Source organism: Diadema antillarum, unplaced genomic scaffold (assembly GCF_040938485.1).
Source record: "Diadema antillarum isolate AM-2024a unplaced genomic scaffold, OU_Dant_1.0 scf00000008, whole genome shotgun sequence".
NCBI lineage: Eukaryota > Metazoa > Echinodermata > Echinoidea > Diadematoida > Diadematidae > Diadema > Diadema antillarum.
This window is the reverse complement of record NW_027270897.1, coordinates 5,026,144-5,052,177: the sequence shown is the minus strand read 5'-3', so window position 1 is coordinate 5,052,177 and position 26,034 is coordinate 5,026,144. Positions and strand designations below refer to the sequence as shown.

The following is a 26,034-nucleotide window of genomic DNA, read 5'->3' as shown; positions in this document are numbered from 1 at the left end:
TGTCTTCAATGTTACCTGAATAAAAATGCAACCAATATGTGACATGTGTATTTCCCATTTACACTTTGAGCTCTTATGGACCAGGGACTGAATACAAAAGGTTGTGCTTGTAAAATTTTGTTCTGAATAGCTCAAAATGTGGAAAGAATTCTTCCTGTATGCCTGTGCCTCTTTTTTTTTTTTTCCTTTTTGTAGTATGGCTTTGCATGTTGAAGGATACACCATGCATTTTGTGAATATTTGGTGTTTTTGGTCCAAGTTGCAGGGTTGCATGAACAAAGCAAGGAATGTTTGAGTGTTTGATACATGTATGATATGAATGCAGTTCCTGCATCATTTTTATTGTGGTTTTACAGAATGGCTTGGTTTGCACGTTTGGTTTTGTGTGGCTTTTCATGCATTTGCACCATTTTTTTTTTTTTTCGTAACTGTGTGATGTAAAGCCAGTGATGACGTCAAAGCATTTTTGCCTGATTATTTGACATTGTTGAGACTTTGCATATCAATGAGACTACATTATGACATTAATGGTTACTGTGAAGGTACTGCAGGAAATATATGAGAGAATACATATTTGAATTAACTTTGCAGTTTTGTCTTGTACAATACATTGTACCTCATCTATTGTTCCATGAGTTAGAATGCAGTTGCATTTGTTTATTTATTCATCAGCCCATTAGTGTTATTACTGATGCTATCATCAACTTGATTTACTTGTGTGCAGCTTGGCTACTTCCTGTAATATTGTCACTGTCACTATTAGCAATATCACTATTGGTATAAACATTGTTACCATGTGTGCATTTATAATCAGCATGCATCATCACAGTTATCATCATTATGATCTGTGTTCATGCTGTAGATATACATTGTACCACAAGGAATGACTACCCAGTATTGGCCCAGTCATTATGCATGGGAGAAATTAAGATAAAACCTTTCTTTCTCATATGATAATTTTGTTCAGGCAGAGCTTACTAGCATGGAAGGTGTCCTGTACAAATTTTGCCATCATTAAAGATAAAAATTCCTTTGATAGGCTTTACATGTACAATGTAGGTACTGATTCTACAGTGATCTATGAGTGTAGCTGTAGACTGTATACTTCCTCAAAGCACAAACATGCAAAGGCCTTTTTACACATACACATTGCATGATCCATCCAACAACCTAAACTTAAAGGTCCTGTTTACCTTTGGGAGCAGTGATTTAAGAATGTTGGAGTTATTACATTTGATGCGTATGTGTAGGTCAGTTGTAACACAAAACACCCTACCATACAAAATTCTGCAATAGAGCCTAGAATCCATAAAGGAGATATCACAATCTTTCTCACTAAACCATAACTGTAGAGAGTTTAGTCTAGAAACAATTTTGCAACAACTATCGTTCACATTTTCTATATTTTACAATACTTAACATTGATTCCTACTGAATAACTTTTCTTTTACACTGGTTATTAGATTCCTAGCTCACATTTCAGAACTATTTTTGAAGCATGAAAGCTGGGTTTGTGTTCTATCTGCAAATGGTAAATAATGCCTTTAAAGAGGAAGATGAATGATAAAAAGTAACATTGCTAGGGATTAATCTAAGCAGCACCCTGGCCAAAAGTATGTCTAAATTTAGTCGAAATGTGATTGATTTCTTTGATGAATTGTAGACAGGAAGCTAAAGCTATCTAAGATTGTAAAGTTTATCACACGAAACTTATTAAAGCTGTGCAATGCATACAAACATAGTCTTCCCAAACAAACAGTGTAGCAATACTTGAAGTACTGTAGTAAATAATGAAAACAGCACTGACTTAGAAGCGTTATAAATACTGGTAATTCTCTGGCATTTCATACTTATAGGGCAATTTTTTCAGTCAAAAACCTTGTGTGTTTGTATTGCAGTTCTTATCATCATCATTATCATTAATACTTAGTAAACAAACCTACACTTAACAAGAAAAAAGAATGGCGCCTTGTTAGACAAAACATCAATTTTGGATTGTTGCGCTAAGTCTAGGAACAGTTTGGAACTTACCACAGTACAATTTGTCATCACGTATGTTTGTGGATTTGTATTTGACCATTTTGACAGAGTTTAGACTCTTTGATTCCCAACAATTCTTACAACTGTGAGTCAGATGGCCCCTTAATGGAGATTCAATTATCTACAATGTCAGGATGAGAACCCTAAGATTTTACTTTCTGTTCTCGATAGCAAAGTGAAAGGATGGCTCTCTGCCAAGCAAGGTCCTGTCAAGAAACCTGTTTCTGAGAAATCCTCTAGGATAGTATGATAGTTCTGGTCTAGGAGACACATCAAACCAAATTGTAGACAAATTCAAGTTGAATGGCTACATTGTAGCAGACCTCATATCTAGAATATGATATTGTAAGAATTTAAAAAAAAAAGTTGTTCCATTGTGAATCTTCAAATTGAATGAAGAACCAGGCTGCTGATCATTTCAATTCATATAGAATGCTGAGTCCGTCTTGCCGTCTAGCCACACTTGCTCACATGGGAAATAGTGCGAGGTGAATCACTGAATAGGAATAATGAGGAGGGTGGGGCTCTCATTACGCAAATTGCAATGAGCCATTTGTCATTACCATGTGCCTCGCTAGTCAGGTTCACATATCTATGTATGATACAAGACAGTAATGTTCAGTCTATTTTTAGGTCCTCTCAACGTGCGATTACTGCTTCTGATTCGAAATGATAGGCTTTCAATGTGAAAAGTTCTTCACAAATGTAATTTCCATCAATTCTCATTAGTAATGGTCATTTGAGTACATCGTATGTGATGCATGCTGCATGCATTGCAATGCAGGTACATTTCCTCCCGTAATGAGATTACAATGATCATGGCCTTTGAGGCAGCTGTTCTGTGGGTTTATAGATCCATCTGGTCCCATTTGTCATGTCAATCTAGTCTTAGTCACATTTTAAGCTCCAAATGTTCAGTGGCTGGGGTTACCATTCCTGTATGCACCATGTGTTCATGAGTTCCTGGCATATGTCGATTTATCATGAATGTAAATGTCATGCATTCTATGTGTGGGAGACAGCATACAGTATAAGTGTGATGTGTGCCACAGACTTTTGGACAGGTATGATACTAGTATGCTATAGTGCTATGAAATCAGTATTTTTTGTTCCAATTTTGTTTATCTTTTTATCTTTTTGTTTTTTGTTTGTTTGTTTGTTTTTGTTGTTTTTTTTTGGGGGGGAGGATGATTCATCTAACAGATCATGATCAACTTGATAGTACTACACCTTTGGGAAAGACACTGAAATCTTGTGCCAAATTGAAGTCTCCACTCTTCCAAAAACTCCATGCTTCACTGGGCACTCTTTCCCCTAACTAATATTATGTGATGCGTTCTCTGACATCAATGCATCAATTCATTCTCAGGGGGACTTGGAGCAATCTAGGTTACGACAACAGTAACAACAGCAATATCATTATCAGGAGAATCAAAAGAAGTCATGCAAACTTCTGCATGAACCATGTGTGTGTGTGTGTGTGTGTGTGTGTGGTATAGAGAGGAGGATATGGGATAAGAGAGAGAAGAAGGAAAAGATGCAGAGAGAATATGTGTCTGTGTGAACGTATGTGAGCATTATGATTATTTTTCATTCTACCCCATCCTGATAATGTAGTTAAGTCATACATTCTATATGACAGTTATGAAAATGAATTATATGAGTATGCATATGTTGTTGTTTTTTATTTTTGTTGTTGTGTTTTTGTTGTACAGTATAATGATAAAATTTAAAGTACTTTGTGATTTATATCTATGAACTTTATTTTCATATAGTAAAACACATGACTGTGTTCATTTTGATATATTATGAATACTTTATAATGATTTGAATGAAATCTCAATAAAGATTACAAAAATCTTCCATGCTCCTCAACCCCCCCCCCCCCCCCATATCCTGGGATGAGTAGCTCACCGAGGTGTGAAAGAAACCTCAATGAGTTTTCACCCTTTTCACACCTTCATCATCACCCCTTTCACACCCCCATCATTACCCCAACCAGAGAAGAAGCTAATCATGATCTCAGGGAGCTGTAAATCCAAGCCCGCTTCCAAGCAACAGACTATGGTCCCTTCGGTAGCTAGGAACTTTGCCAAACAGCAAGACACTAACTCCAGATGCACAATTACTCGCTTACTTGGCCAGCAACACTTCCTGTTATTTTATACCAGAAGGAAGCATTCAAAGTGTGATTCTGTAACCAAGCTCGCTCATTTCCAAACGTGTCTTCCTGAACCACCAATTTTATTAGCCACTTTTTGTGAGAGATCCATATTAGTACAGTTACATGTATTACATTGAACAAAAAAATGCGAGTGGATGATATTGTGGTCAAGACTCACCATAATGACCTTTGTCATAGATCTAAGCTTGATTTGTCTGAACAATTGCCTGCCAAATGAACTCATGGGTCAATTTGAGAGCATATGCATGATACGCACAATGCGCAGCAATGTTATTCCCCCCCCCCCCCACACACACACACACTTTGTTTCTGTCAAATGGAATAATCTTTATAAGCCATATCAATTTTGCATTGTTGAAAGGCAATATGTTGCTGAGCTGGCTTATAATATGTTGTTGTATCCCTCTGAAGGCTGGATATAAGGTCAAATTGAATACGTCCTGAATACTTGATGAGTGAAGTGCACCATTAGTAATCATCCACAGAGGGGAAACTGTTCATTTGCCTTGTTAATGTTACGTGACAGCCACATATAATTGAATATAGATTGCTGACTGTTTTGATCAAGGGAATGTTCTGTATCAATGTATTACCTGATGATTATGGCCTTGTAGTAGAAACAAACTCTGCTCTGATGGCTGTTTCATTTGAATTTTACTTGACTTTACAGTACAAAAGTTGGTGGGATGAAGACAGCCTTTTACTTTTTTAGAGTATGTGTGCATGCTTAAGACTGTATTTTGTAAATATAAGGTATTTTGTATCATCCTGATTACTTTTCAAAGAGGTACATACTAAGGATGAGTATAATCCAAATGATTCTAACAGCTGATAACCATGCTTCAACAATCCTATGCTCATCAGTCTTATCAGTCGTTGTCAAGATAGTATCAAGTTCTTTACCATGCCTCTGAACTTCCACTTAGCTTTCTGGAGATTCATGACCACAAATTTTGAATGACTTCAACTCCCTTGTAAAATAGAGATCAAACTTCAAACTGGTAAGTTCTTGTTTAATCTTTCTGTTAGAACTAATTTCTAAAATTGGACTACAAACTGGAGTATTTTAACGTGATCACACCTTAAATCAACAGATTGAGCCATGATTGGTCGATTGCTACAGTATTTTCCCCAGAGAGGACCACTGCCCTTAAGCTCTTCAAAAAGTATTGTCACAGCAAACACAAGGTGTTTCAAGGGATGCCGCCTCAGATAAGCATTAAGTAAAAGTGAATGAGCCAGAAATACATTCTGGGGCTTTCAAAATGGTTTCCAGTCTCTTCGTGATCCTAATTAGAAGCTCTTTGTCTGGTGGGAGGTTTCCAAAGACTAAAAAATTCCCTCGCAATTCAGCATGATGCTACATTATTGTATATGCACCTTTGGTATTCACGCTATGAGCAACACATGGCCGAATATAGATAGGTTATTCATAAAGAGATGAATCATCTGAAACTCTGAGCCATCGCTAAAGTTTTATGGAGCAGATCCAAGCTTATGCAAGAACTTGTTAGTTATTGTCTCTCACAACATTTTTTAATGTGTTTCATCAAGTGTTCAGGCCCCAAAATTAGTTTCCCTGTCGACACTAAACTGCAGATGACATTTCATACAAAAGCAAATGTGTGTCACAATCCCCATTACTTATCAATCAGACAGGCAGCTTGGATTCCAAGCCTCCTTGTAATGAGAGAACTTTTAAAACTTGTGAGATGCACACACATCAGTGGAAGTATAATGGGACTAAGCCAAGTTCTACCTCCTCAGTCCTGTTGTAGAGGTCAAACCGTTTCAGAAGGCAAAAGCACACCCCCAATCTAGCTAGCATGAACCTGATAGGAAAACCCAGTGGATCATGACTGATTTAAGCAAAATGTTTGTGAGATATGTGTTCCAAATTTCTTGACTTAATATGAACCGCTATGAACATGAAGTGTGTCTCTAAACATGTTTTCAAATAGAGTTCTTGGTGAATGTGAAACATCTCATAGATCAAAGCCTCAAAACCATGCATACTCATCTAATTGCCTAGCTGTTTCTAGTGTCATCTTGTGCAGAACATTTTACGACTTTAGATTCATCAGGAAGTCATGAGGATAAACAAAAAGAAAATCTTTCACTTCAATCCTGTGATGTGTGTATCTTTACAAGGAGAATGGAATCCAAATATGCTTGTGAATTGAAAGATTGCAGCAATTTTACACACATAAGCAAAGTTTGAGGAAAATCAGACAGGCCGTTCAAATGTTGTAAATTCATAAAGTTTGTGTGCAGCCATCATTGGGTGAGAACACTGCATCACTCTATGATGTCACATATGGACAACGATATTAAGAAAATATAAAGAGTATTCCACTTATTATTTTCACTTTTCTGGTGTACTGAAAGAGCACTTCACTATATCTTTCACAAAGCAGAGGGAATAATATTACCCCAACATACAACTTGTATGTCAGTAGTAAGGCAAGGGAATGTGTACTTTTCATTTTTTTTTTTAAAGCAATTTCATGGAATTCTCTTTGTTTTCTTTATACCATCTTCTATGCATGATATCTACGAACTGTAGTAGTCTTCCCATCCACAAAGTTTGCACCAAAACTTTATTTCAGCCTTTGCCGTTGTTCAGGTGTTGCCCCATGTTCTGAATTGTTCAACCTTGTGCAGTCTAACAGACTGTGGCATGAATTGCCAGCATTTGTGAGGAAGGTTAGATCACTGCCCTGAATAATCATATAATATGATATTTATTACTTTCTTTCTGAGCTCCCGACATGGCCTCGATTCTATGCATAATCTGCAAGGCATTGTCAGCTCATGTGATGTTTTCAGATCATGTATCTCAACACTTGTGGAGGGATGTTCATATGCTGGGTGGTAATCAAAATATACTGCAGGACCAGGGACGGATAGTCATATGTGGAAAATGGAATGCTCATGCCTGAGATGTATTCATATTTTTTTAATGCTTAGAGTTTCAATAACAAGTTGTGGGAAAGAAAGAACGACAAAGGGGTACGAAGGGATAGGGGATAGATGAGAAAAGGATGGACGGGAAAGACAGAAGGTAAAAGTGGAAAGAAAGAGAGAGACGGAGATAAAAAATAGCTTAATAGGAAGAGTATGTTGCTGTATGAAATATAGAGAGGTATAGTACATAGCTATGAAATGAACATGACTGTGTGTGTGTGTGGGGGGGATATCAATTATACACATTGTATATATACAAGGTATGCCAAAACATTCAACTTTCCTTCCCCAGCTCACCCCTCAACCCCAAATCTTGATACCTTGGATTAAATGATGTCCCAGTGATCTGCACAACTATGTTAATCCCATAAAGCACACTGCCACTCATTATTGAAAGGGGATCTACTTTTTTTTTCTTTGTAAGTAGCTGAACCTAGTGTAGCATGAGAACCAGTGTTGTTTACAGTATGTTGCCAATTGACATGCAGTTTGTGTTCTTGTCAATGTGTACATTAAAAGCTCTGTAGCATGGGTGATTCAATGAGTGGAAGGCTGGCCTGGTTCGGATATATTCGAGAATTCCCATAACAAATTATGTACAGTTTTATCACTGATCTCTACTATAGTACAAACACAGCCATAGAATCTTAGTTGAAGTCACCTGCTAGTGCTACCGACAAGGGTACGCTTCATTGAACTTTTTCCCTGACCAGTGCTATTCATGATTTTCGTATGTACCCTGTTGGGCAGCAAATGAATTGGAGGACCCATTAATCCCCACACTACTTGTTTTTTAAATGGTATAAAGCTCTAACTTGCTAGTGCTTTGATTTGTGTGTGTGTGTGTGTGTGTGTGTGTGTGTGTGTTTTATCAATATGAAATGAAGTACCAGTGCATCTTTCCAATTTGGAGCGCATTGGTAATCTTTTAGTGTTTGCGCAGTTGAAAACAAAACAATTACTGTGGTGTTAAAAAAATGTAGTTCCATGTACACATGTTTCTGCTGGTACTTGTCACCCTACACAATCTTAAAAGCTCTTGTTACATTGTTTTGATTTGCCCATTAATCAAGATCACATGGGAACTTTCACTGTTCTATCTTTGTCTCGAATAATGTAGCTAGTTTCTGTCAGAGCACTATGTATTAAATTCCTCAAAACTTGAATGGGCCTGAGAATTGTGCCGAAATCTAAACTCTAGTGTATATAAACAAACATACTCCAGATATCACAAGGTGTTATCATGTGATGTAATGTATGACCTTACAATGTGGAGTTTCAGAAGTAAACATTCCTTTGTTGAGCTTCAGATATTAACATTCCAGTGTTGCTTGGGGGGGGGGGGGGGGGGAGAGAAAATGTATAAGATATGTTATGTCGATCATGTTTATTTCAAACCAGACTGTCATATAAAACAATTGATGTATCTTTCAAGGGGGGGGGGGGGGGAGGGAGGGGGGATAGGGAATCTCTGATTTAGTCAATGTTTACTTCCTTCATTCCTAAAGTGCAATGGTATGTGACACACAGTGACCCCTTTATAATGGTATTCTTTATCAAGATCATGTAGGAAACATGTAGTGTGTAGCAAGTGTCAACCACCTTTTTGCATCGATCCTTTTCCTCATTGTTGTACCGTGTTCCATAAAGTATTATTGCCTCCAGGCATGTCTCTGACACAAAGTGCACAAAGAATGAAGCTTGCTTTTCCTCTGGGCGGCATTCTTGACTTGTATTTAGGAATTTTTATCTTTTTTTATGGAGACCTCTTTCAAAGATTAGCATGAAATTTGTGAAGGGAAGGAGTTGAAAAGAAATATGAAGCTTTGTAGAACCTCCTTGTCACATTTCAATCCCTCAGTTGTACAGTACTACAACCTGTTATGAATGAAACAATGTGTGTGTGTACATGAAATCCTACATACAAAGAGACATGACATCATTCATCAAAGTACTTCTGTCAAATTAAAAGTCTGCTGTCATCACAATTTGATTTTTAGTCATCAGTGATCAAAGCATAGTGTTGCTGCTTAGGAGGTTCACTTCTCTTTTTCATATAGCGTATACATTTTCCTTTACTTTCATTATGAGTGTATAAGCGCAACAACTATTACTGTATACGCTATATATTTCGCGAATTTCGCGAGTCGGGAGCTATTCGCAGAATTAACAACACGCGAAAATATTACCTTCCAAAATGAATCCCTTGCCTTGATGATACGAACATTTCAGTACTAGAATACCATGTCATGGCTTACTGAACAGACCATACTGGCTAAGCTTGTTTACGCACGTCCACGTCTACTCACGAATACTGTAGAGAGCCAATCCATTATCGCAAGGGGACCACTCGTCAGAAATCTAGCGCGATGGACTTAACCACTTCAAAAATGTTGAATTCTAACTTACTAGTTCGCAGAGTTTGGCAAGTCTTTTTCATGTAGTGTACAACTATTGTAGTATCATTCTTATATGCTAGTAAGTTGAAAATTCACTTTCTTTGCCACTTCATATTTTCTCTGGTCCCCCAATCGCGAATTTAACCACTCGTGAAAATGTGTGACATCGGCAATTCGCGAAAATTTATGTATGCGAAAATTATAGCGTATACAGTATAGAGAAAGGTAGTCAGTGAAATAGCTACCATTTAGATCGCACTCTCACACAGAAAATTAAATGCCAGTCGGAATGCAGTATAACAACAACCTTTGTAAGAAGTGTTGTATTAATGCAATATCCCTGAAAATAATCTTTGTCTGGTGATTGTTAGTTTTGTATTGGCAAGTGTTTTTTTTTTTTTCAAAGCAAATTAACAGATAAAGCATATGTGCATGTACAATAATGTAAACTGGTAATATAATGCAAGGGGAGAAGTACCTTAAAAAATTGTTTGATGCAAAGGTAAAATTATGTAGGGAAATCTATGTATTTGTTCATTTCAATTTATTATTGGTATGAAAGATATATGCATCATGATGTTGTTACCCTTCACCCAAATCACCATTCACGATATATGTAGTAGATAGAGAATACTTAATTATTTCTTTAATTTTTGTAGTTACTTACATGCATATTCATTGTTTCATCATTCCTGCAAACATCACATTCACCACTCATCGAGTTGAAATCATTTTGATGCTTCTCAGTTTTGAAGTAATTATCATAACATTGTAATTGTTATCATCACATTCAACACCAGTTTGATTTTCATGATCTACTGCATTGTCAGCTTGCCAGATTCAATTTACAATGTCGTTGTGATTGTTAACAGCTACAACCTCCATGTATCACTGGTTTAGAGCCAGAAGGGCACTAATGGCATAAACTTTGTAAAGTGCTGGAAAATTCTTCTGCTTCTCAGCCAAAGCATATTCACAATTTCAGTAAATAGTGTTGGAGCTGCCAATCATACCATGTAGATCAGACTGCTCCTCCATTATTTCATGCGCGTATGAAAGGAGATAATTGAATATGAATCCTTTTGGCTACTCTTTCAAAAAAATGAATGATAACATTGGTCATGGGAATCATAATTTATCTCTGGTTCCAGGTCATCCAGATGTTCCGTGGCTGCAAACTAGAGGACATGCCTCCCCACATCTACGCTGCAGCGCAGTCGGCCTACCGCTCCATGCAGGCCACACGGCAGGACCAGTCCATTGTCTTCATGGGGAGGAGCGGCGGGGGCAAGTCCTGGAATGTCCGACATGTTCTGCAGTATCTGACCATTGTGGCAGGCACCGGCAATAACATTGTCACAGGTGAATAAACATGCTTCTCTTGATTTACCTTTGGCTTTACTAGAGCACTAAAAATATGATATTTAAAGACCTTGTAAAGAGATGTACTCTTTTTTATAACTTAGCAAAGTTATTCAAAATGTAGTGAATGTGTAGACTCGCTTGTACAGTCCAAATTATTTGTGTAGAACTTGTTGAGTTGCTAAGTTGATATTTGTATATTTAGAGCAGGATCTACACATATTGTTGAGAATGTTTTTGTAGGAGCTGACCAAGATTGTAAGTTGCATATTTTGTGTGGATCTGTGGGTCAAACATGTTTTCATTATTGGAAATGGAATGTGTTTCCCTTTCAGGTTTCGTTAACTTATTCAAATGGCTGTAAAAATGTGTACCTGACCTTGTGCAGAATGTATCAAGGCTTCTGTATTCATTTTCAAACTTGCCTGTCTGTTTCACAATGCAGTGGACAAGATTACTGCAGTGACCACACTCCTGGATGCGTTTGGTGGGGCTCGGACCATCCAGAATACTAGCGCAACACGCTGCGCCAACATCTACTCACTGGACTTTGACCACTCGGGACAGATAGCTTCAAGTTCCATTCAGGTCAGTGGTCAAAGATATGTAATATGAATTAAAATTGTGTATCACAATTAGTTGAGAGTGGCCACTAAGGAGGAAATGCATGTATTCAAGCAAACAGCCAGGAAACTGGCAGATCTTATTCCCCTCCAAATGACTGGGCGATGTGGATCAGTTGCCTTACCTATGGGTAAAACCACTGCAGCCGTGGGACTCAGGATCCAGGGACCAGGAAGCGTTGACCTTGTTATTTATAGTCATTATCCACTGCAAAATCATGTCAACAAGAAGACTTCATTTGAAATATATGTGCAGGAGTCAATAAGAAGACAAGAATTTGTCAGTGGAACTCCCATTTTTATCATCTGGTAATTGCAAGAAAAGTCTTGAAAAACCACAATATAATGAATCTACCCCAGAGAACTCCAATACCCATGCTTTTCCCCATGATGTCTAATAAAGTTCTGTCCATCTCAGGGGCCAAAGTCATTGAAATTCATGATTTCTGCACAGTCAGCATAACCAATATGTCATAAAGGCTTGTGTGAAGGTCAGTGGGAGAGTCCTATAGTGATGGTGTAATCACCCAATGTACCTAGACTATGTGGCTTTAACCAATATCACCCTTTTATGAAAACATGAACTCTGTCCAATTTAAGATAAATTGATATCTTTTGCCATTTTATTTGTTCAATTGTACTTTTATCAGAGCCATCTTCCATAAGGAGAGATAGTAGACTTTAATAAATGTCATAACTTCCTTCTGCCTCTTCCTCCAGCTCCTGATGCTGGAGAAGTACCGCATCGTGAGGAAGCCGGAGGGAGAGCGGGCCTTCAACATCTTCTACTATCTCCTGTCCGGGGCGGAGCACATTCTCAGGTGAGATTGGCTGGTGAGGATGGAGTGGACTGACTCAAGAGAGGATAACTATGGAGATATGTCTGCATCATGTTAGCAGAGATGTGTGATATTAGCTCTCTCTACCCTCAAAATTAAATAGTGTCATTGTGGAGCAAGTAAGGCAGTGCAACCCCTTATTCCTGTGTCGATGTGTATATGATTTTTCCCTACCTCTTCCCCTTCCCCCCCCCCCCCATCTCTTTCTCTCTCTCTGTCATCTCTTTGGTATAAGGGTGGAAGGAGGGGACAGCTTTTGCAATTTAACAAGCTAAGATTATTTTCTTAGCATAGAAAAGCAAAGTAATGGATTAAGAGCTACAGGCAACATGTGGTGCCAATTGTTGGCTGGACTGGGAAGAAGTACTGTCAGAGTCAGTGGAAACGTTTGTAAGTGATTAAGTTTTTGAACTTGGTCAATAATAAATATGGGTAAACATGTCTACGATTACACAGATGAGAGTATTGCTATATACATTTCAATATTTTCACAGATTAACTGGTTTTATTTTCATGACAGTTAATTCAAGTGCAAAACTTTGAAAAATTTTCCATACAGCAAAATATTCCACGTTTACAGCAAATTATGTAGGATGCAAATTGGCAACAACAACAACAACAAAAGAAAAAAAAAACAAGAAAAAGAGAGAATTTTGTGATTATGTCCTTGATAAAAAAAAAGAGGAGGTTGGTAAAAAGATAGAAGAGAGATTGAAATACAGCAATCAAAGATTTGTGCCACTCCAACACTTTCTCCTCATCAAATTCAGAATAGAGGAGTAATTCAAGCATAGGTCTAGGAGATGAAGCCTGCAGTTTTGATTTTATTTTTTCCCCAGCCATAAGGCTCTTGATTATCTGCCACCTCTGTGTCTCTTTGACTCCGTAGTAAACATCAGCCCCCTCTAGAGAGATATGGAATATTTGTGGTATGTACCTATTTTACTCCTCACCAGGAACAATTTTCAACTTATAGGGAGTCATTTTATGGTATGTTAGCACTGAAGAAAAAGAGAAAAAAAAACTAAAAAATAGAAAAGTGTTTGCACAATTAAGGTTGCCCCATTTGCCAATCCCATTGGGTATATATTTCATCTGCAGAAAGTGCATCTTCTATTTCTTCTTCTAATTCTTTCCACCTGTATGTTTTCCTTTTCTAGCTCATCACCCTGTCAACTGTTTTTTTTTTCTTTTCTGCCCTTTGATTTCTCTAATTGTACCTTCCCTATGTGTTTTTGTTTGTTTCAAAAATGTATTTTATTTTTTTTCAATACTCATCTTCCTATCTTGTTTTTTTTTCTCCATCAGTCTCTTTCTCTCTCCACGTCTTTTCTCTTTCAGTGCTCTTTTGTGTTTCTTCCCCTGTACATCTTTTTTTTCTCTCTCTCTTCATGCATTTTCCCCTTTTGGTCTGACATATTCATGTTCTTCATTTTTGTAGCAAATTCATTGTAGATGTTCTTTGCTAACTTTTTCCAATATTTCTTTTTCCTCCTAGTTTTTGTAAATTATCCAGACCACATGGTCATGTCCAAACTATGACAGTATCTGTCACTCCTTCTTGACATATCTCCTTTTCACACGTTCTCTCTGTCTCTCTCTCTGACCTCTCTCTTCTGTCTTTCTGTCATACGTGTACGTCCTGCTAGTGTTACTTCCAGTGACTTGAAGGCCCTGGAGAGGGGCAGGAAAGAAGGTCATGGCTCATTAGGTGCCATCACCTATCAGCATTGATACACCCTGGCTGGTGAGGTGATGCAAAAACCAGTGAAGGAGATGGGGAGTGGTCATCTGTGACATGGTCCAGTCATTCTCTCTCTCTCTCTCTCTCTCTCTGCCACTGTCGATCTCTTGTCTCCTCTTCCACTAATGTCTGTCTCTCTGTCTGTTTATATGTCTCCCCTCAAAGGGTGCTGGAGGTATTACTGTATACGCCATATATTTTGTGAGGTTTTTATTTTCACCAAGTTCACGAGTCAGGAGCTATTCACGAATGGAACAACTCGTGAAATTATCAACTCTTTTTTAACGAGTCAGGAGCTATTCACCGATTGAACAACTCATAAAATTATTAAACTCTGTTCTTGATAATGCAACATGCACACATGTATTTTTGTCCATTCATTACTATGGTCGGCAATCGTACTTTAACCACTCGCAAAATTGTCTTGAAGTCCTGATTTGGGAAAAATTAGGCTCGCTTAATATGTGATGCATACAGTACTCTCTCCTGATTTTGGTATATCTTGCTCACTCTCTCTCTCCCCCTCTCTCCCCTCTCTCCCTCTTCTCTCTCTTATTCTTACCCCTTCTGTTTTCAAGGTGAAATATGAGAAGCATGCACCTATTGCGGATTTAGTTCTTACATCAGCGTAGCAGCTAGAATAGTCGCGGTGTACACCAAATTTTGAAACAACTAAGTGATTATCCTATATGCTGAATTAAAAAATGCTGCAAGATGGCAATTGATACTGAATTTCTTGAGCACAAAGTGTACTTGTCTTTTGTGCTAAAGAAAACTATCATACAGGAGACTGTTCTGAGTGGCATCAGTGGACATTGCACCATACCCCTGATCATTGTATTTTTATTACATGTCACCGAAACTGACACATTCTCTTTCCACCTGTGACATATATTAATTAAAGGTCTTCAAACACTCGTATGCAGTCCACACAGTGTGATGCTTTATGTCCAACATGAGTCAGATTTCATGTTGGGATGCACCATTAAGCTCGGCTGATCCTAACTGAGAAATTATTCATCGGCGTCTACAGAGAGGTTGCAGGCCCAGCAGCGACCGGCGAAACGCAATCCCAGCTCATTGCCACTTGACTATTAGATGAGCGCTGTCTCGCTGAGACAGGACACTCCCCTGTCGCCCTTCTGAAGTGTCTTGTCTCAGTTTCCCCGGGGGCGTGCGAGGCTGGTTATGAAATTTTGATGACTTCTCGAGGGGAGGGGTTATATGGGCTGACGGGACGAACTCCACAGGAGTAATTGGTGCTGGCAATGGCCTTGGTGTTGTCAATGTGGGGAATGTTTCAGATATAGCTGGGAGGAAACAGAACTCATTCATAGCAGCCCACTCTGTCCGTATCCTCATACCATAATGAATGATTTGTTAGTGTCCTTGTTTTGTTTTGTGTTTTGTAGCAGAATAGACATATTTTATCTACAATGTTGATGACAGTACTACGATTTCTATCAATTGATGTATAAAGGAATTGATGATCATTATAATGACGTGCTACTGATGATAATGATTATGATGGTCATAACAGCACAGTGATAATAATCGTCATTGTCATTATTCGTATCTGAATTCAATATTTTGTCTAGATTGTACACACTAAATAATGGGTCAAACATATGTGCACTTTCAATGACTGACCATATTAACCAAGGTATTGTGCTTGTATGTGACAATTTATTTTGTCTGCAGAGATTGAAGAATGATACACTATAACTGATTAGTTTCAAGAAATCAAACCACCTTTGTGTATACTGCATGCAGATTACTATAAATTTTGTTAGTTTGTTTGTCTTCTTTTTGTACTCAACCTGTGGTTGTTGTTTTTGCTCTCTTTGCAGTCAAGAGCTTTTCTTGGACAGAATGGCCAAGGACAACCCCTACATTCAACCCTTAACTAAGGTTAGTCATTTTGCCCTTTAATTAGTGTGTGGTACACCAAATAACAATGATATGTATCGCTTTGAATGTCTTTGTGGATGAAAGTTTTTGAAAAATGCAGTCAACATTTGGCGCAGAAGCTGCCCAAAGATTGTGACATTTAGTGATGGGATTTTATGAGCCTGTGAAGACAGATCATTGTCAGGGTAATCAAGAGATCTCTCCAAGCAGTCAGTGTTATCTAAATCTCTTGCTGCCAAGATTAGGGGAGAATGGTACAAGACATGGACAAGGGAAGAAAACTCAGATTTCGGAAAAGTGAAACTTGATAGAATCCCAGATATACAGGGATTTTGCTTATCTGATCTGTTTTCCCATGTTTTCATAACCTGCAATCATTTCTCTTTCACAATGGCATGAAATTGAATATAAGATTCAAGAGACCTGTCTAACTGTCATATCACAAAACTTGTTTGTAGTAGCAGTGCACTAGTCATTTAGTGCTGTTCATGTTTGTGTAATGGTTGTATTTCTTGCAATAATGCTTTTTGCTGAATTATTCCCACAGATATGATTATCGCTTATTTTTCTTTGGGGAGAAATCATTATATCCTATTGCACTGATATAGCAGTTTTAGAAATTTGATAAATGCTTTTCCAGTCTTACCATGATATAGCTGTGATTATACTTGAAGATAACCAAATACTGACTGATCTCAGAAGGAAAGAGAAAATCTACCAATGATAATACTCTGCCCTCTGCATATGATGTGATTGTTGAGTCAACATATCTAAGTGACAAAAAAAGAAAAATAATGAATAGTGAAATGAACAAATAATGAAAAATAATAAAAAAATAATGCATCAGATCAAAAGCGGTAATATTATTTATGCAGGAAAAACATTGTTATTTTGTCTTATCTTCTGTGACTATACAGTGTACATGTACAGGCCAAACAGAGTTTTACCACAGAGATACAAAGTCTGCCTGATTCTGTAGGAAGCTTCCAGTAAAAGTAGCCATCTCTTCATATCCTGGCAAGAGAATCTAAGAACCTTCTCAGTGTAGGAGCTATTTTTGCCTTTCAGATGCATATCCCTGACTATTCTTTGGAGCCTCCCTGATTTTGCTGTAGTATAAGTGATGGCATTCCTGGACCCTGTTGCATAAAATGATGTAATCTAACTTAAGGCAGAAAATCCATCATAAGTCAGGTATCAGCCAATCAGAGTTGAGTAATCAGAGTTTTACATTTGATTTTCTGACTTATGTTTGATCTCTATTTTTGTGCAACAGGGCCCTGATATGAAAAGCGAAATTTCTCCAGTCCTAATGAAAGATCCTGTTTCATTTTTCATACCAAGGCCCTGTTGCACAAATGTTGAGGCCGAACATACATGTAGTCAGAATATCAAACATAAGTCGCAGAATACTCAATAAGTAGTGTACTCAACTGAGTGAACACTCAGTGCTGATGTCTTTGATTTATGTTTGTGTCAGAATGAAGAGATTGAGCACAGTAGAGCCATGTGGCAGAAGACACTGAGTGCCTGTCAGCTCCTGGGGTTCACTGTGGAGGAGTGTAAGGCGCTGTGGTGCACCCTCGCTGCAGTCATCCATCTTGGGGCAGCAGGAGCAGTGAAAGGTCAGTGGTCAAGTGTGAAATGCCTACGAGAATTTGAAGACAGATTAGGAGGAACAGGCAGAGACTCCAACTCCAGGCTTGTCTCATACTCAAGATTCTCCCCCCTGAACCTCATAGCAAACTAGAAACTGTAATCACGCGTCCCCTGCACCTGGGGTGTGGGACCCTTTGGTGGGCCCTGGAAGCTGTAGGGTTAGAGATGCTCTCTAATGCTATCGTCACCTTATTTTAAGTACTTGTAATAGAACATAAGTTGCACGGGAGAAAGCTGAATTGTAAGTGAGACAAAACATTTTAAAAACAGGAGACACACAGCAGTTGTGTGAGAAATTCAAACTCAAGCTGCAGGAGAATTTGCAAAAATGGCTTCAAAGCATTTGAGTTGGAGTCTCTTAACATGTCATTTCCATTTGTGAGCCGCATCAATGTTGATTTTCAGCTACTGTTAGAGCATCAAGTTAATTCAGGTTTTCTGTAATAGAGTTATGTCTCCTTGTAGTTTAGGCATTTTCATTCCTGTATGATATACTTACCCAAAAAGATAAAAGCTTGATTTCTTTAATTCTGACATTTATTCCCTCAATGTGGCATGATGATATGCTCCTTTTATCAATGCATCCTTTTTTCATCCATCTCCCCAGAAAGTCTTGTATCTAATGTGTTCTAGTGGTATGAAATCTTCCAGAAATTTCTTCATTCTCTCCAATAACTCCACTGTCATTTCCTGCTCTATCCCCAAAGGATCCAGCAGTGCCAAAGGCCAGTTCCAGCAGCCAGCTGAGGCCCAGAGGGCCGCCTCACTGCTGGGCATCTCGCTCGAGGACCTGACCCGCAACACCTTCAACCCGAAGTCGACGGGCACCCCGACCCGATCCAACCTGCGGGCCACCCCATCGGATGCGGCCGAGAGCGGGCCTGCTCTAGAGGCCCTGGAGGGCATGATGTCAGGGCTGTACACAGAGCTAGTCAATGCTGTCATCTCTCTTATCAACAGGTTGGTTTCCCGTGACTTCATTCAGAATTCTCTTTACAGTTACTCTTTGGCTGGCAGTGTGTGTATGCTGAGTGAAAGTAAAGTCAAATTGCCACAATACATAAAGAAAGCAAAACCAAAAAACAGCTGTTCTCTCCTGCAAAGTAGATGAGAAACTTGTGGCTTATAATGGAATACACACAGTGATATCACAATGATGTATGGTGGTTGTATTGATGACAGTGTGATTTTTGCCCCGATGTTACATAATATTGGTGCATTGTTTAGCAATCAGAAAAGCATTTTTTAAATGTTCACTTGAATGTCCATTTTGCTGCATCTTAACAGGGACAGTTTTATGTGCAAAACTGTAGTGACAGTGATAGCAGAAATTATGTCTTTGAATCAATTAAGACAAATTCACATTTAGTAAACTGCATGATAGTGGAAAGCTGATGTCATCCCCAGTTTTAGAACTCTGGCCAAATAAACAGACTTATTTTTCTCAGAGATAAAATGTCCATGCTACCACTTGACTAGGTGCCAAGAGAGTTTCTGCCAGCAGTAGGTATGCCTATTGTATAATGAAGAGTCCCCACTAGCTCCTGAATTAAACCTCTAGGAAAATACAGCATGTAGTTTTTTGCCACATCTCTCTTTCTCTCTATCATTTGCCTTTCTCAATCCTCCCATTTCTTCTTTTGTGCTGCTGTGTTTGCCGGTCAACAGAGGGCTCTCTTCCACCTACCGTACCCGATCCTCCATCCTGGTGGTCGATGTGCCCGGTCTGCAGATCCCCGAGGCCTGCGGCCGTACTGAGGGCGCCACCTTCCAGGACCTGTGTAACAACTACGCCCAGGAGCGGCTTCAGCTCCTCTTCCATGACACCACCTTTACCCTGCAGCGGGACAAGTATGCACAGGTTAGCACCACCATTTCCCTCCAGCCTCAGCATCAGCCATCATCGCTGTGATGTGCTGCTACAGTATGTTGCAGGGATCTCATCACACCCGGTGACAGCCCTCTTATTACCTACCCTCCCAATTTTCATCAAATCAGCAGCTTCTTCTTCTGTGGCACTATGTGCCTGATTGATACTTTTTGCTGCTTGTCACTAGCCATTTGGAACAGGTTATAAGGGGTAGGCATCTCTTGCCCATTTTCTGGTGTGTATGTGGATCGGAATACTTCACATGGTTTGCATACTGTTCTTTTATGAGGAGGGAAGTAAGATCTTCCACGTTCATGGGTTGTGACTCTCTCACACCTGGGACCTCCATTTCCTATCTGAGGGACAGAGTGTTTCACCTCTCACAAGAGGGGACGGCATGATAACACACAACATTTAAGACCGGGTAATGTGGGGATCCATGGGTAACCCAATGCATTCACTGCCCACCAGGGTATATTCGAAAACCAGGAACAGTGCCCCGCCAGCGAATATGTGCATCAAAGCATACGCTCACTGGCAATGGTTGACTCCTGTCGAGATTCTCCAGCTGTGTGTGTACTCACATAGAGATCAGGGATAAAGCTATGCACAATTTGTTATGGGGTTCTCAGAGATATCTGAACTGGGCCAGCCTTTCCACTCCATGAATCCCCATGTTACCAGGTCTCTAACAATGCACTCAAGTTGGCAGTGGTTCAAGTCAGCTTGAGGCTCAAACTACAATTGATTGAGCAGTAGAACATTAAACAATAGTTGAAATAGATGATGTCTCCATACTTTCACTTTTAACATAGGGCATCCATCAAGCAGTCAGTCACCCAAACATAAAGGAATATTAATTCATTGATAGATGTGTGACATAAATCCAAAGATGATGGCCGTGATTCTTCAAGCGTTTTAGTTCTGTTAGTTTTGATGAATGATTCCAAAAAGTGGTAATAACCTTTCAAAAAATGTTATTTACGATGTGTCAGGATAAAGACATTCAAGAGAAGATCGGTTGCGAGTCAAAGTAACATTTCATGAGGTTTAATTTTAGTCTGTGTCATGCTCACACTTTGATTTTTTTTTTTCAGTACTCTGTGCATAATTGCAAGGTTCAGTGGTAGCAAAGTTCACCATAATGACCAGAGTACTTGATTAATAGGTTAGGATTCTATTACATATGTAGAAAGTGCTTATTCAAATCCTTCCAAGTGAACAGGAGTACACCTGTAAGTGATATCCAATTATGCAGAGATTACTTAGTCACTCATTAACTAAATTTTCCCCTAAGATTGACTAGCAAATGGCGTAGAAATAAAATCACACATCAGTTCCACATCACTGTGAGATGTGTGTGTAGACAGATGAAATGTGGATTACTTTTGTTTTTAAGCATATGATGTGTGTAAAAAATATGAAAGTGGAAATTAAATCTCATTGACAAAGTTGCTGTTCTTTTCTGATGTTACCACAGGAAAACATCCAGTGTGATTTGGAGGGAGACAACGACAGTGAGTCCCCACCTGGATTGCTGGTCAACCTCATCGACAAGCAACAGGGATTGGTAAGATGTCATCCTCATGGGGTCCTGTGGGGCTCACAACATCCCTGCTCAACCCTTCGCAGGCTTTGAGTGCTGACTGGCACAGAAAGCCCCATAGTGTCACTTGCCTGGCAGAAGGGCCCTAAGACTTGCAAGTTCAAAATATCACAAAAAAATGATGATTGCATCATATGTATCATGTTGTTGTTTTTTGTGTTTTTTTCTGGAAATAAATAGACTATTGAATTGAATATGAAAGAGCTTTCAAAACTCCTTCAAGTTATTTCACAAACAAACATTCAATTTTGGGGTGTAATTTCATGCTAGGGCCCTTCTGCCTAGCAGGAGCCGAAAGCTGTTTGCACACTGCCCAAAGTCTCTGGCACAGAGAGAGATAACCTATCAACACCAAAGGTCACCTGCTGATTAGAGGGGGTTGAGGAAGGGGAGAGTGAGTGTGAAGGAGTAGGGACTATGGTTCCCCTTAATAGGTTACATGATTTAATCAATTATGTCATAAATGAGAAAAGTAACAACCCAGTGGGAATTCCCACGCATCCTTTGCTTGTCTGGTAGCAGCACAACCACACACCTGATCTGACTTCTGACAGTTGGCTGTGAGCAAGTGCTCTGTGTAAAGGAATACGGCATTAAAAAGATCTCGCTTGCCATCTTTTTTTCCTAGATCCGAACCTCCAACCCGGACCTCAGGAACACAGACCAGAAAGGGATCCTGTGGCTCCTTGACGAGGAGTCCATCTTCCCTGGAGCCTCAGATGAGAGTTTCCTGGAACGCCTCTTCCTACACTACCATGATGAGGCTAAACGATGTGAGTTTGATGAGGCTGTAGTAGTAAACCTGGCCACCATTTTACAAAAGATAAAATCAATTGTAAACTCCCATACCACACAGGCTGCCGTAGACCTATGATAGAAATCAACTATATAATCAATTATAACTCTTCATAAAACAGGGCCCAGGCACATTGTCTAGATATTATCATTTCAACAATTGTAATTTTTTACTACAATTGAGATATTTCTTATTTATTTCAAGATTTTTCACAAAATGAATATAACATTACAAAAGATTCTTCGTAGCAGAGCTATTCCTCGAAAATATTATGTATACATTTCATACAATATGCATAAAATGTAATTATAAAAATATTCAATTAAATCATTAATTATTTAGTCAAATCATTGCAAAGACATAATGCAGAAAAGGAGAGATATTGCATACTGTAACCATACATTAAGTGATATATATATATATATATATATATATATATATATATATATATATATATATATATCTCACTTAATGTATGATTACAGTATACAATATCTCTACTTTATATATATATATATATATATATATATATATATATATATATATATATATATATATATATATATATTTAAACAAACAAATAAACAATACAGGAGACTGCCATCATGAGCAGAACCTTACTTGGAAGGGGCCTCAACAGGCACAACTGTAAGTTGTATATCTATTCAAGGTTGTGTACAAATGAATAGAACTTATTCTTATTTTCTTATATTACCAGAAGGATTCATCAAATCACTGTTGATTCTATATCCGTTTATCATCAAGAATGATATCATTACATTACTGCTGTTAATTCTGTTTACATTTATCCCTTGTGCCTTTCTTCTGTTTCAGCTGATGGGATCATCAAACAAGGCAGTAGTAAGCAAAGCTTCACCCTGAATCATTTCCAGGGCACGGTTCCAGTGACCTACAACGCCACCAACTGGCTGAAGCTGGCCAGGGAGAACCCCGCCATCCGAAGCGCATCAGTTGTTCTCCAGGAGTCTCAGAAGTGAGTCTCGAATTCTTGACCAATTCGATTTCTCAGTGTGAGCAGTTGAGTCTGTGTGGCATGAAATGCTTCACAAATCTTTTATTTCAAAGGGTAAATACTTTTTGCGATATACTTCAAAATTTTAAATATAGATATTAAGAAGTCATGGTATGACCAGTGACATTGCGACTTCACGCCTTCCTCAACAAATCCTCTGCTAATTTATTACAACTCTTGAGTGCTGTGATGCAAAGAATATGATTTTGGTGAAGATTTGTAGGCCAGTCAAAGGGAGGTGTGATCACGTTATCATATGTGCTACTTTGGCTGTTCAGTGAAAACATTACTAATTTTCTTATGGTGTGTCTGATTTTATTGAAACTTTGACTGTTTCATTTGTTGGATTTTAAGTCTATTCAAAGGATTGAATTGAAACAGGAGTGGAGTTTGACTGGTGGTGGTATATTTCAGTCTTCCCTGGGGAGAACCAATGTAGAGTTTTTATCTTCCTGCCACATATTTGTCCTGGTGATTGATTTTTTTTGAATGGGACAAATAGTCAGCATTCCATTCTCATGAACCTGGTGAATGCTAAGTGATTCTCAAACAACAAACAAAAAAGAGAGAAAAAAATCATTTATTGTAAAGGCTTGGTAAGATGTAAAATGACCATATCACAAAGTATTCTTTTTCCAAAGAAATGAGAAACATTTCTCTACCTTGCTATATGCAGAGCTGCCAAGTCTCCCTGATTCTGTAGGAGTCTCCCTGAAAACGACAAAAATCTGTTCATGTCTGACTAAAGAGAATATTAAAATCTCCCTGATTTGGTAATTAGTTTCACCCATTGAAATGCATGTAACACACAGATATCTCCCTGATTGCTGTATGGAATCTCCATGATTTGGATGTGGGAATGTTGGCAGACCTGTATTATGCATCCTGTCTATAGTCCAATGTTGAGCCATTTCTATTGACTCATTCCATCAGGCCCAGCATCAGTCGGCTGTTTGCCAGTCTAGCTGGCTCTCTACCAAGCTCCATGGTTGGCTCAGTGGCTGGTATAGAGGGCAGCTCATCACTCCGCAGGGCGTCCAGCCTACGACGTGCCTGGACCAGCGGCACTGCAGCCATCAAGAGGAAGTCTCTCTGTCTCCAGACCAAGTATCAAGTGGTGAGGATAGAGAGTACAGTGCAATTCAATTTGTGTCATATGTCATTTTTCACCAGACATTTAATTACTGACTCTCTTCAAGGAGTCTGCGCCTTTACGTGCTTTTAAATAGATATCTGGCACCATATAGATTCTGTGAATCATCATTATCATGGGATGTGTGCCCTCCTTTGCTTTGCAGTCTTTTGACTAGGATTGCACTCACTGTTAGAATGAAAGTATACATTGAAACTTTACAGTGAGAGCTAGTTTGTACACTCGGGTAAATTGCCACATATTGATGTAATCTCATATCTGCGTGATTCCTTGCCTTTCGGTGAAAAACCGAGATGTACTTTTGTTAGTATTTTTTAGAATTTAAGGAGGATTAGAAGACTTATCCAAGAGGGTTTTCATCCAGCATAGAGTAGTATTTTTGTGAGCAGGGCGGTGTGGGAATACTCCTGTCAAGTACTGCTACAATGTTGCAAATGCTATTTCAACTGACAAAGAAAATTGGCATTGTGAGACACCTTTAGAACTAACACAGTGAGTACAAGTTTCTTACCTACTGACTTAATAGTAGATAAGATCAGTCATTTTGAGGTAAGTCTTAATCCTAGCCACTTGAATATGCCATGCAAGGATATATCATGGCATTAAGGGCTGTGCTAGTCTCTTGTGTCAGTGTGTGATGTGGTTTTCCAAGGAGTAATGTGACCTTAGTGCATTTCCTTTGCTCTATGTGACTTGATGACTTGTCAAATGCTAAGTAAAGATCATTAAGAATGAGTTTATATTGTGGTCATTGTGGCTGCTGTCTTAAATCAGACTCAGGATCATTCTGAGGAGCCACGAGCCAAGTGTGTGAATGGTAATCACTAGAGGACAGATTTCATCCACTGTCTCAAGACTAGTAGTTCTTCATGTCCCTCTTTCCTCCTTTACTCCCTCATCCTAGGATGGTATCATTGATAGCATCCGACGGACAAAACTGCACTTCGTCCACTGTCTCCTGCCCCACCCCGATGCGGGGTTGTGTGAGGCCCGTATGATAGAGGGGAAGCCCCCATCCTCCGCATCCTCCTCCTCCTCCAGCGACCTCCTCGATGTTCCACTCCTCCGTGCCCAGGTCAGGGGATCACAGATCATGGCTGCAATCAGGATATACCGCTTTGGTGAGTGTTCAGGGACTCTTTCTTTCTGTGATGGCAAGTTTGCAGTCATGCATTCTTGTAAAACTGCAATGATATTAATAGTATGTTGCAGAGACTGCATTATATATGTCCTTCATGTCAGTGAAACTAGAGCATTCATCTGCATACTACTGCTAGAGGACAATATCTTACCAAAGCAACAACTACAACAACAAAAATCATTCCTTTTTATCCACCATTTGTCAAGAAAAAGCCTTTTACCTCATGCAATTGTGGGTCTTTACTCATTTGCATGTATGTAGACTAAAAAAAAACCAAAAAAAACAAAACATCTGAAGCAATTTTACCATTAAAATATGTTCAATTTGCTGAAGATTTCTTTTTTTACTGTGTTACAAATTGTCATACCCAAGTAGAACTGTGAGAGTCTAGTCGAAGGGCCTCTCCAGGATGGATATGTTTCATCACTCTTATAGAATTTATTGATGTATGTGGTATAAATAATTAAATATTTTTTTAGCAAACACACAAAAGTGAGGTCACTGCTTGTGATAACAAATGCATTTGCAGAGTATCATTTATGTAATATCGGTCTCATTGGTTTGCCTTAATTTCTGTTTGTAGGGTACCCTGAGAGTCTATTCTTCCAAGAGTTCCGTCACCGATTTGAAATCCTGGCCCCCAAGGAGGCGAAAATGCCAGAACCAGTCATGGATGAGAGAAAGGTACAAGCTGTCCGCCATACCA

General features: G+C 38.8%; 1 protein-coding gene across 8 annotated transcripts in view; it reads left to right on the top strand.

Annotated features, from left to right (window-relative positions):
* The window catches only part of LOC139718987 (unconventional myosin-XVIIIa-like), a 226,393-nt gene that overhangs the window by 80,176 nt on the left and 120,183 nt on the right, over positions 1 to 26,034 (top strand). For all 8 annotated transcript variants that reach the window (XM_071630437.1, XM_071630462.1, XM_071630457.1 and 5 more), the window contains 13 exons: positions 10,743 to 10,953; positions 11,399 to 11,541; positions 12,297 to 12,397; positions 16,010 to 16,070; positions 17,551 to 17,695; positions 18,437 to 18,689; positions 19,398 to 19,590; positions 21,080 to 21,169; positions 21,834 to 21,978; positions 22,836 to 22,995; positions 23,968 to 24,151; positions 25,092 to 25,308; positions 25,912 to 26,012. In XM_071630437.1, coding sequence (XP_071486538.1) covers positions 10,743 to 10,953; positions 11,399 to 11,541; positions 12,297 to 12,397; positions 16,010 to 16,070; positions 17,551 to 17,695; positions 18,437 to 18,689; positions 19,398 to 19,590; positions 21,080 to 21,169; positions 21,834 to 21,978; positions 22,836 to 22,995; positions 23,968 to 24,151; positions 25,092 to 25,308; positions 25,912 to 26,012 — 2,004 coding nt within the window. The remainder of the gene's footprint in view (positions 1 to 10,742; positions 10,954 to 11,398; positions 11,542 to 12,296; positions 12,398 to 16,009; positions 16,071 to 17,550; positions 17,696 to 18,436; positions 18,690 to 19,397; positions 19,591 to 21,079; positions 21,170 to 21,833; positions 21,979 to 22,835; positions 22,996 to 23,967; positions 24,152 to 25,091; positions 25,309 to 25,911; positions 26,013 to 26,034) is intronic.